The sequence below is a fragment of the Arachis ipaensis genome, chromosome B1, assembly GCF_059453495.1.
Source record: "Arachis ipaensis isolate K30076 ecotype BB chromosome B1, ASM5945349v1, whole genome shotgun sequence".
In the NCBI taxonomy this organism is placed as follows: Eukaryota; Viridiplantae; Streptophyta; class Magnoliopsida; order Fabales; family Fabaceae; genus Arachis; species Arachis ipaensis.
The window spans coordinates 8,071,073-8,083,616 of record NC_142436.1 but is presented as its reverse complement, the minus strand read 5'-3'; the positions used below and the strand labels follow the sequence as shown (position 1 = coordinate 8,083,616).

Here is a 12,544-nt window from a genome sequence, read left to right as displayed (position 1 = left end):
CGCTGCATCACAGTCTGTCGCCGGGCCGTCTGCCGCACCTGTCCATTTTACGCCACCCGCACAGCCTGCCCCGCATGAGGACGCAGATGAGATAGAGGATGAGGAGCCGTTTATCCGCAGAGGTCAGAGGCCATGGGTTCCCCGTCGTTGTGGGACAGGCTCCCACTTGTTTAGATGATTTACATTTCATGTATTTTGGACGTTAGGGTTCACTCATGTACCAGACCGATGTGGATTACTGTTGTTACTTTAGAGCTATTTTTCCTTGTTGTTTCCTCATCTTATTGTACTTAAAAATCTGGTATTTACCTAGTGGATTAGTGACTATGTATTATCATTGAATCATATAACACTTTAGTTATCAACTTTTGCAGTCATGGGATTTCTAACTATATTCAAATTCAGATGCAACTTTTTCATTACTAGAAGGTAAAAAGATAAACAGATTACATAAGTCATCTTACATAACAAGTAACAGGAAAAATAAAATCAATAAACACTAACAATAACAAGATCGCTACTACTGGCCCCCCGTGTGAGACGGTCCTCCAAGCTGTGGGCAACTCCTGCGGGTGTGTCTGGGTTGGCGACAAAGGCCACACCTCTTTGGCTGATTCGGATCTGCTTCATCCATATTCGTCTGTATCCTAGTGGATCTCGGACGACCCTCTCTCGCACGCCTCTTGGCAGGGTCCGGGATCACGGTTGGCCCGTCGTAAGGTGGCCAGAATCCCTCCGGTATCGGCGGTGTGAATCCCATCTGGTACACACGGAACACTGAACTAATCTGATACACGCTGTGAACATAAGAGGACCAGGTAACCCGTGAGTAGGCGCAGCATGCAAGTGCGTGCTGGCACGAGAAATGAAGTGCCTGGAAGTACCCGCAGTCACAGGTCCGGGACGCAAGCGATACTCTGTAGGTACCCAATGAGAAAGAGCCCGTCGGAGTGGTCTCGGCAACGGTGAACTCGGAGTTATCCCGGTCATACAAAGTCACCGTGAAGCACCGCGAATTCTTCAAGTTGGCCTCTATACACTTCACCAAGTACTGATTGAATTGCTGTCCGGTTCCCATCTGGGCCTCAGCCTCTCTACCCTTGCGAACAAAGAGTTCCGCAAGCCTTCCATATGTTGCCTTCACCAAAGAGCATACAGGGAGGTTTCTGACACCCTTTAGGATTGAGTTCACACACTCCGAGATATTCGTCGTCATGTGACCGAATCTCCGTCCCTCGTCACGATGCTGAGTCCATAAGGAATAATCAATCCGGTTCGCCCACTCACACATCGCCGGGTCTTCAGACCGAAGAATATCAAACCAGTAATCAAACTCAACCTCGGTCTTGGCATATGCGGCATTCACTAGAAGCCTACGTGCATCCTTGCCCTTGAAGGTAAGGGCAAAATTAGCCGCTACGTGTCGAATGCAGAATGCACGGTATGCAGATGGAGGTAACCAACCTCCGTCCGGAGCCTCAAGCGCAGCCTTTATGCCGTTATGCCTGTCCGATATAACCAGAAGACCGGGCTGCGGTGTCACGTGCTGTCTAAGGTGGGAGAGAAAGAATGACCAAGACTCTGCATTCTCACCTTCTACTAGTGCGAATGCAACGGGTAGAATGTTGGAGTTCCCGTCCTGTGCAATCGCGATGAGCAAAGTACCCCCGTACTTCCCATACAGATGGGTCCCATCAATGCTAACTAAGGGCTTGCAATGGCGAAATGCCTAGATGAGCGGTGGAAACGTCCAGAAAAGTCAGTGGAAAAAAGCTTGAGACTCGTCTACTTGTCCACTAACTCGAACGGGACTCGTCCGTAGGATTGCAACAGTACCGGGCATCGTCAACTAGACTCCCAAAACCCACCTGGGGAGCTCGTTGTATGACTCATCCCAGTCACTGTATACGAGGGCAATTGCCTTCTGCTTCGCCATCCAGACCCTCCTGTAAGTCTGCCTAAACCCGAAGTGTGCTGCCGTGGCATTTAGGAGCACCTTGATGCTGACGGATGCATCGGCCCTAACCATTGGCATAACGAACGCGGAAATCACATGATAATCCAAGCTCCTGTGGTCACTCGAGATGGAGGTCGCAAGACAAGTGTGAGGTCCATTGTACCGCTTGACCTCCCAAATGCCCTTGCGCTTCCGCAGACTCAGTCGAATCAACCATGTGCACCCATTCCCAAACTCAGAACACTTGCCCACATAACGGCGATGATCAGACTCCACAACCTTGTACTGTACCCCTCGCCGGATGCTGTAAGTCTTCACACTTAACAGGGCCTCGTCTTTTTCCTAAAATTGCTGACCAACCTGGAACTCTGTCAAACCAGCAGTCCCTTCAGCATCTCTAGCTCCGAATCCAACAGAGTGCCCTGAAAACACCCTCTTGCCTCATGGCATCTAGGTCCAAAGAGGAAAAATGTGGTGGATACTGCTGTGTGCCAGAACTAGAACCACCGACTACCAATGCAGGCTCAGTCGCTCCAACCTCGTCGCCGCTGTCATCCTCAATCATATCCGGCTCGACGTCGTCCTCCTCTACATCACCCAACACTCCGTCTCCGACGCCAACCGGTGGAACTCCCTGTAAAGCGTTCGACAGAATATCAACTGATCCTACCACGTCGCCTACTCCATCATTCAGATCAACAGCAAAAGACGGGGAGGCGACTGGTTCGACCGCTGGCTCGTACACAGGGACGGACGAAGAAGCAATGGCAGGCCTGGAACTCGAACCGGCTGTCGCTGCTTCAGTGGTGGCATTCCGGTTCGAACCCCCTGAGCTGGATACCACATCAACCAACTTTGCCAACAACTCTGGTGTCCTCACCTCGGAAAACTGCCTCTGACATAGAAACATGACTTGCAGGTCCTCATCACTACCAATCGTGAAGCAATCATACTTCACCGTATCCTGCAAGACAGTGATTGGAATGCGATAGAAAAACTTCTTCACTCGCTTCGCACCTTCCAGACCAAGTTTCATCAGCACAGATCTAACAAGATCATCATAGCTCGTCGTTGGTTTCACGACAATACAGAGAGGATCCTTATCTGTGAACTTCACACCGGAGCGAGTTTTCCTCTTAATGGATCCTCTATGGTGAACCAAAACCACAAAACTCTCCTCACTAGCCATATTACACCCTCTATGAGAGCAACTCACGTTTAGAACCATATATATACTGCACTGTCTACCACTAAATCGAACCGGACTGGTTCGAATTCAGTTTGTGTAATTCGAACCAGCCTGGTTCGAATTACTTGATGCAGCTTCTCCCCATATAATTCGAACCAGCTTGGTTCGAATTATGTGCTACGTTTTCCTCCCAAGTAATTCGAACCACCCTGGTTCGAATTACTCATGAATAGAGTTCGAACCACACTGGTTCGAATTATATAAATATAGGGTTTGGCTCATTGCAGAAACGAATTTCACTTTGGCTCATTTAGGTAATTTGCAACTTCCCTTGGTTTATTCTAGTTTTTTGCCCTCATAAATATATAATTATAAATAGAGCAATGCTAGGGGCCAGCAATTTTTGTGATTGTTAGCCATCAACTAGCCATCAATGATGATTTGATGGTATGAGATTAGTGTAAAATTTCATCCAATGATTCACCTTTCTTTGCTGGTTACATGCTGGTCAAAATTCAATAAAACTGCTGGCCCCTAGACTTTTTCTTATAAATATTATATATATAAGATTATAAATATCATGTTATATATGGTAAATTCCGATATTATTTCGCGTGCTCGAAAATTGGTGCCAACCAAATGTCCAAATTAAATGCAAGCCACCCTAATTCAATAGCCATTAATGTTGCCATAAGGGAAAGGGTTACCTATAGCTCAAGGGAGGTAGTGCCCCCTCCAAACCTGAATTATTTTTTAACGAAGTTCTACTTTTCTCAAATTTTGTCCCTAGTTTTCTTTTGGTCCCTTCCAAAAAAAAAATTTATAATTATCTAAATTTAATTAAGGGTTAAAAATAAGATATAAATATTTAATATATTAATTTTATGTATATTTTTAAATATAATTATTCTATTAATTTTTATAATTTTATTAAATTTATAATTAAATTTTTATATTTTTTAATTAAATTCTAACATTATTTTTAAGTTTATAATTAAATTATTTTTATATTAAAAAATTAAAATTAACAATTTTTTTTTTAAAAAAAATATGACCAAATATCTAATTATATTTTTTATTTTCGATACATTTAATTTATTAAAATATATTAAATTAATTTTAATATTTTTATAATAAAAAAATTTAATTAAAAAATTAAAAATTAATTAAAAAATATAAAAATTAATTATAAATTTAACAAAACTATAAAAATTAACAGAATAATTAAATTATATTTTTACTCGTTAAATTTAATATGACGGGCAATTTACGCATCTAAATTGTTTGACCCCCAATATTACGCAAATACATTGTTTCCAAATTTAATACGCAAATGCATTGTTTCACTATTTTATGTAAACCGCTACTGGCAGTAGCGGTTTACAGATGTGCATAAACCGCTACAACCAGCCGCGGTTTATGTGTGTGAGTGTGTGAGTGTAAACCGCTGCTGCCAGCAGCGGTTTACGTGCGTGTGTATGTGAGTGTAAACCGCTACTGGCAGTAGCGGTTTACGTGCGCGTGTGTGTGAGTGTAAACCGCTACTGCCAGTAGCGGTTTACGTGTATGTGTGTGTATACTATTTAAATAATATTATAAATAAAAAATTTAATTTATCATTTCACAATATAATTTAAAAAATATAAATATGCATGTAATAAATTTTTTATTTGTATTTATTATTAGAAGTGAGACCAAATTACAAATAAAAAAATACAGTCTTCAAAGTATTGAATTATATAAAGCAAGACTAATTTTTTTTATTCTCATCTCTTTTAAAATTTATAAATAATAAAATAATTTATTTTTAGCCAAAAGTTTACTAAATTATATATTTTACTCTTTAAAAATCAATTCATTCTCTTTTATTTATATCAACCATACAAAGGAGATTGGAGAGTTTGGAAAATGGGTTGTGTTCTTTGCTGCAATGATTTGCATTTGAGGTTCTAGCTAAATGATTTTTTTTTATTTGTGCAACTTTGTTGTCTTATACCAAAAAATAAAAATTATTTGTATTTTACAGTTGATTAATTAGATAAATAATAGTGATAGCATCATAATTTTGATGAATAAAATAAAAAATATAAATATGCATGTAATAATTTTTTATTTGTATTTATTATTAAAATGAGATTAAATAGCAAATCAAAGAGTGAGTACTCACAGAATACTAAAATATATAAACTAAGACTAATTTTTTTTTATCTTCATCCCTTCTAAAACTCATGAATGATAAAATAATTTATTTTTAGTAAAAAATTCACTAAAGCATACACTTTTTCTTTAAAAATTACTTCATTTTTTATCCATATAAATTATATGATTGCAAAAAATATATACTCTGTTTTCTTTCTCTCAATTTTTTTGTAACTTAATTTAGCATAAACAAACATTTTTTCTAATCAACGTAAACCGCTAGAGGAACACAGAAACCGCTAAATTAAGTTACAAAAAAATTGAGAGAAAGAAAATGGATTATATATTTTTTGCAATCATATGATTTATATGGATAAAAAATGAAGTAATTTTTAAAGAAAAAGTGTATGCTTTAGTGAATTTTTTACTAAAAATAAATTATTTTATCATTCATGAGTTTTAGAAGGGATGAAGATAAAAAAAAATTTAGTCTTAGTTTATATATTTTAGTACTCTGTGAGTACTCACTCTTTGATTTGTTATTTAATCTCATTTTAATAATAAATACAAATAAAAAATTTATTACATGCATATTTATATTTTTTAAATTATATTGTGAAATGATAAATTAAATTTTTTATTTATAATATTATTTAAATAGTATACACACATACACGTAAACCGCTACTGGCAGTAGCGGTTTACACTCACACACACATGCACGTAAACCGCTACTGCCAGTAGCGGTTTACACTCACACACACGCACGTAAACCGCTGCTGGCAGCAGCGGTTTACACTCACACACTCGCACACATAAACCGCGGCTGGTTGTAGCGGTTTATGCACACCTGTAAACCGCTACTGCCAGTAGCGGTTTACATAAAATAGTGAAACAATGCATTTGTGTATTAAATTTGGAAACAATGTATTTGCATAATATTGAGGGTCAAACAATTTAGATGCGTAAATTACCCTAATATGACTGCGACAATAAGGCACTTGGATTGCAATAAGGGCACAAGGTCGGCCAGTGAATGGTCACACATTGTCCGATATAAGTATAACAGAACATGTTTGGAGAGAAAGGTTTTAAACGATAACAATGAGACTTTTTTAAAAAATAAATAAAATAAAATAAAAAATTGATTAACCATTATAGAATAAGATAGGATATTAGATAAACTCTCATATATTTTAATTTTAGAAGACATTTTAGGACCAGAAAATAAACTAATAAACAGATATTAAGATGCTAGTCATTTAAGGTCCTCAAATATAAATTAGGATAAAGTAATATTTTAATTTAAAGTTTAGACTAAATTATAATTTGATTTTTAATATTTTTAATATTTTATTTTAATTTAAAAAATTTTAAATAAGTTTAATGTTATTTTATTATTAAATTTAATATGAACAATTGACATATTAAAAAGAGAATAATGTTCAATTTTTAGTACGAAAATAAAATTGATCCTCCAACAATTACTAACATAAATAATTTCTCTTAGATTTTGAAATGTTAATGATTAATTACTAGACTCAATGGGAGCTGGAACTAGTAAACCAACTTCATGCGGTTCTGTAATAAGTGAAACTTAACAAATAACTGAGAGAGAGGATAGAGTGGTCTGAAAATTTGGTAAAAAAAGATATTTATTCTATTAATTCTTTTGTGTAGGTATTGCACGCAGAGGTGCTTCTGGCGGATATCACAATCTATGGTTTCACTAGTACTATTTGGAGAGGATTCGTCCCACCAAGAGTTAAGTTGTTTACTTGATTTGCACTTGTTGGTAGGGTGAATATAAGAAAAAGACTGTATAGATTAGGCGTTATTGGTCAGAATGATAATATGTGTGTTTCATGGGCGGAGCTACATTATAGAGAAGGGGGCAATGACCCCCTAATTTAAATTTTTTACATGTAAATTATATGTAAATTTCAGTTTAGCCCTCCCTTAAAATTTTATTTTAGTCTTATTTTGTTGTTTAAATATTTTTGGCCCCCTTTAATATTTTATCTAGCTCCGTTCTTGGTGTGTTTTATGTCATAAGTCTGTTGAAACTGCTTTTCACTTATTTATTAGTTGTGAGCTCACTTGACAGGTGTAGTGTGCTTGATTATTCGCTCTTGGAAGGATATGGACCATTCCAGGTACACTCAAGCAACACTATAAAAGTTAGACGGATATATCAGCAAAAAAGATAAAACAGAAGCGGTGATTGGTTGGCTTTTTTGCGGTCATTTGGACAATTTGGCTAAAAAAATGATAGAATCTTCAAAAATCAAAGTTCAAGTGTGGTGGATATTATTAACAGATCCTTTACAAATTACGATGAGTAGATTGGTGGTGAACTCTATAGTTGTTGATGGCAATACCGGAGATGGCTAGGAGTTGTTATTTTTAGCGTTACGAGTTTTTGTTTCTTTTCTTTTGCTCCACCTTATTGTGTTGAGCTTTTTACTTAAAAAAATGATTAATTGCTAGGCTTTGAGATTTTATATAAAAATAAAAATAAAAAGATGAAATATTATAAGAAAATTTTAATTATATTTCTTTAATACGCACAAACTAAAAGATATAACTTAACTATAATTATTGTTAACGTTCACATCACTTGTTCGGTTGTTCCATTAATTAATTATTAATATCAAATTTAAAGGTGATATTTAATTCATTTAATTTTTTTTAAAATTAAAATAAAATATTTAAAATATTAAAAACTAAATTAAAATTAAATTCAAATAATAATAAAGACTAAAATAATACTTTGCCATCTAAATTAACTTGTTCGGCATTAATAAAACCAAACTAAGAAATCAATGAACTATATAGATGGAGCCAAACACTAACAAAATATGCTATTTAACACGTGCACTTACAATAAATGTTACCAAGCTGCTAACAAAATATCAATTCTTGAGCAGTGGATATTATCAACGCAGCACTAGTAATTTTGCTTGAATTGAGCCATTTTCTTTATTTAATATAACAATCTGATGTTCTATAGTTCAAATGAGTGGATGATTAAACATTATGAATTTCTAATGATTTTTTTTTCCAAAATATAAAAAGGCAATAGAACCAACAATATATAGTTCTCCAAAAAAGTAAGAATGGTATACAGTAAAATGAAATAATTATATAAGAATCAATTTCTAGATAAGTATTGCTAATTTGCTACTTTGAAACCCTTACAGTCACAGAATTAAAAAAAAATAAAATATAAAAAACTAAATAAAATATTATATATGGAATTTATCACTAATTTTCTATTTTTCAACATGTACATTTTCTCATAAATGCAATTACATAGGAGAACGGAATATTGTTTGATTTTGATACCTGAAATGAAAAGCTAATCTAGAAGACGAGAACTAGAATCAACAGGTAGTAAACCTTTGGGTTTTAAAGAACTCTTGAAATCCTCAGTGCGTGGCAGCAGACATTCATAGTCATAATCGGAGACTTTTTAAAATAAATATTTTATTTATTGAAATAGGTTATTTGTAATATTTTTACGAAAATTCATCTTTTTACTATTTCGTTTATACTGTAAACGATTTTATTTTGAGTATATCTCATTTACAATATAAATGAAATAAGACACATCATAAATTGTATGTATCACGTTTATAAATATGTTGTGTAACGTGTCTTATCTCGTTTACAATATAAACGAGATATGTACAATCCTATTTCGTTTACACTGTAAACGAAATAAGACTTAGACGCGTCTATATAAGCACCTCGTTTACAGCGTCTATTTGGTCATTTCATTACTTTTGTTTCTCCATTTCTCGAACATTTCTCTTGATATTCATTTGTGAGATACTCAGACTTTATGATACGTGCGGACGCACGGGACAGAGACATCAACCACCTGAATATTACTTGGCACATTGTGGGAGCGATAGACTTCGAGGTTAATTTTGATCATTTTTCTCTTTTAAGAGATTGAATATGTAATTACAGTTAGGATACTTTTATAGATTCAGTGTTATTATACATGTAGATTAGATTGTCATGTTAATAAAATTTGTTAGATTATCTGGAATATAGAAATTAATAAATGTTAATTAATTAATTTAATTAAGATTCTTAATTAATTTAATTGTCATTATTAGTTATAATTTATTTATTAAATGTTTATTCTATTTTTGCATGTATTTAAATCAAATTTTATATTGTCAATTTTAATTTTGAATATGTTGCATTAATGTTTGATAAATTAATTAATAGTTGGATTTTTATAGTTAATTATTTTGAAATGTGAAATAATTGTTTATCATTAATTTTTATCTTTTTATGTCAAAATAAAATTCTTTACAATTGAAATAGATTTGTTATTGGAATACATTTATCTCTTAATATAGGCTACGTCTACTACTCCCTAGGCGAGTGAGCCGCACTCTTGCACTACCGGACGCCATTGTCCCTTACTTGAGGGAGGCTGGCTTCAGGGACACAGTGTAGCTCAAGGACTTTGTCTTCGACAACTCCCTGGTTACTGCATTCGTGGAGCGGTAGCATCCGGTGACCTACACTTTCCATCTGCCTTGAGGTGAGTGCACGATCACCCTATAAGATATTGCATATATACCACCTAGGGTTACGCACGCACGGAGAGCCTGTGGGTGGGTGGTCGCATGACATTCAACGTGGTACCAGCACTTGACCTGGGAGTGGGTAGATGAGCTCTTAGGTGCTAGGCCTCCTTATGCTCAACAGCAGGGTGCGCAAAGAAATGAATCGTTTTCCATCAAGGTGACATGGCTGCGAGACCGGGTCCGGCATATGTCAGCTACTGTCGATGCAGCCACCTTTCGACAGTACACGAGATGTTATATCATGTTGTTGATCGGTGGTTACCTGATGACAGACAAATCAAACAATCAGGTCTATATCAGATGGTTACCACTGTTGGCGGACTTCGAGAGGTGCCATGGTATGTCTTGGGATCCGCTGTGCTTGCATGGACGTACCACTCTTTATGCCATGCAGCACATCGAGATACCACGGACATTGCCAGTTGCACTCTGCTCCTCGTTTCGTAGATATACTATAGGTTTTCTCAATGGTGTCTACCCAATAGACAGATCCTGACGTTTTCTCTGACCATGAGGTAACTATTTTCAATTACGATTTTTGTGCTTTCTATTTATGTAAATGTAATTCATCCTTTTATTGCATAAAGTGAGAAAATGTAGAACACGCTCTCCTAATACGCAACAGAATAGGATTTTCACACTCAAATACAACTCCAGTATCATTGTTTTTCATGTGGCAATTGGGATACACCATCATAACAAAATAACCACTCACACTAGACATTCCTACTAAATTTACTAAAAAAACGGATGAGAAGAATGATTGAGATGTTTGTGAAGAATACCAACAGTTTGTAGATCCTTTTATAGCTAATTGATTTTTGTCATACTGTCTCTCTTTTACAATGTAAAAGAGATATATGGATCCCACTATATTTCACGTATCACGTTTATAAACATGATACATGCAACTGTGTAAACGAGATAAATAAAAAGATGAATTTTGATAAAAATATTATAAATTATCTATTTCAGTAAATAAAATATTTATATTATTTATTTAAAAAAAATCAACCATAATTTGAAAATTCATACAACAATTCACCAACAAATTAAACTTTTTATCTAACTTTTTGTGTTTTTTTTTTTTTTAATATGACAGTCCAAGATTAAACTTGAAGGTTAACTGTAATTGATATTTATCGTGACCATCGGCCATATTTTTCTATAAATATGATTGGTACCAAACTACTAATAATAGGAGATTTCGAAGCAGCTACTAGTGCATAATGACTTCTCAGCTTTCTTTCCTTCTAAATCTCATGCCTACTCTTTGTTCTGATGCTACCACACCTCCACCACCCAAATATAGCTTTGCCGCTTTCAAGTTCCACCTTCAATCTCCTCAGGTTTCTTTGTGGGGTATGTTTCAAATTTTGTATATGATTTTTGTTCTATTGTTTATTTAATTAATATATTTGATCTGGTTTAATTTATATAGTAATGAATATGTAATTTAAGGGTCAAAGTCTTGGTATAAAATTCTAAATCCTTACCCACGTGTTAAAAGGAAGAGACTTTTCTATATCAAAAATATAATTATTTATATATTTTTATTCTAATAATCATCTTAAATTTTTTAAATAATTAATTTATAATATAATATTAAAATTTTTATAATAAAAAAATTAAAATTTTATTTTATTTTTAAAATTAGTAGTTTATGATATAATATTAAAATATTTATAATAAAAAATATTTGAAAAAAAGTTTAGTATTCTTAAGATATTTGAAAACTTGAAAAAAAAAAACAGTTAAGTAGGAATAATAGTGGCTTGGTTTAATTTGCCTCGTCCCACTAAATTAATATGAGTTAAATTTGTTATTTTCTGACAAAAAAAAAAACTTGTTACCCCATTCTATTAAAAGGTGAATCGCCAACCGCTTTTTTTTTTTTTACATCCCAAAAAATAATATTATACAAAGTACAATTCAATAAATTCATGATAATGACTATATTTTTTAAAAGTTTTAAGTAATATACAATCCATAATAATTATCACATCAAACATATTTAAATCACAATATTAACAGTTTCAAACACAACAACATAAATACATAATCTATATTCCATAGTAATTGAAATACTTAATAAGTCACACGCAATTATTGATAACTTTGGATAACGTTGTTCATATAATTTTTATCATTTCAAAATATTTAAATCCTTAAAATAATCCTTTAACAAAACTGGCTCATCTAAGTATGTATTAAGTTGATTTTTTTTAATATAGATCTTAGCTTGATGATTACATTTCATTAATTTCTAACAAAAAATAAAAATAATTATCTTGTTAGGATAGAATAATGATAATAAAATAATATAAGAAAATCAAAATATGTTAAACATTACTTATACCAATAATCATAAGTTGCTTCTTGCCTACACTTTAGAGGTAAGTACTATGGATCATATTTTTTAAAAAGCTTGTATAACTTTTTATTTCCACATGTTTCACCTTCTCTTTTGCAGTTTCAGCATCAATCTATTCATACATAAGCTCTAAAGTAGAAATCTTAGGATTAGGATCAAGAATAGTGCCGGATGCAAGAATGACAATATACCTCTCTTAATACTTCTTAAATTTGTTTATCATCTTTTCTCCCATACTTCTTAGAAGTCCATCTTCACTTTTCAAACTTTCC

At 33.8% G+C, this 12,544-nt stretch overlaps 1 protein-coding gene across 1 annotated transcript; it reads right to left on the bottom strand.

The window, feature by feature from the left end:
* Nucleotides 1–520: 520 nt before the first annotated feature.
* On the bottom strand, nt 521–1,078 carry LOC148575646 (uncharacterized). Its single transcript, XM_088502468.1, has one exon. It carries the CDS (start codon nt 1,076–1,078, stop codon nt 521–523), a length of 558 nt encoding a protein of 185 aa, XP_088358594.1.
* Nucleotides 1,079–12,544: the final 11,466 nt, after the last annotated feature.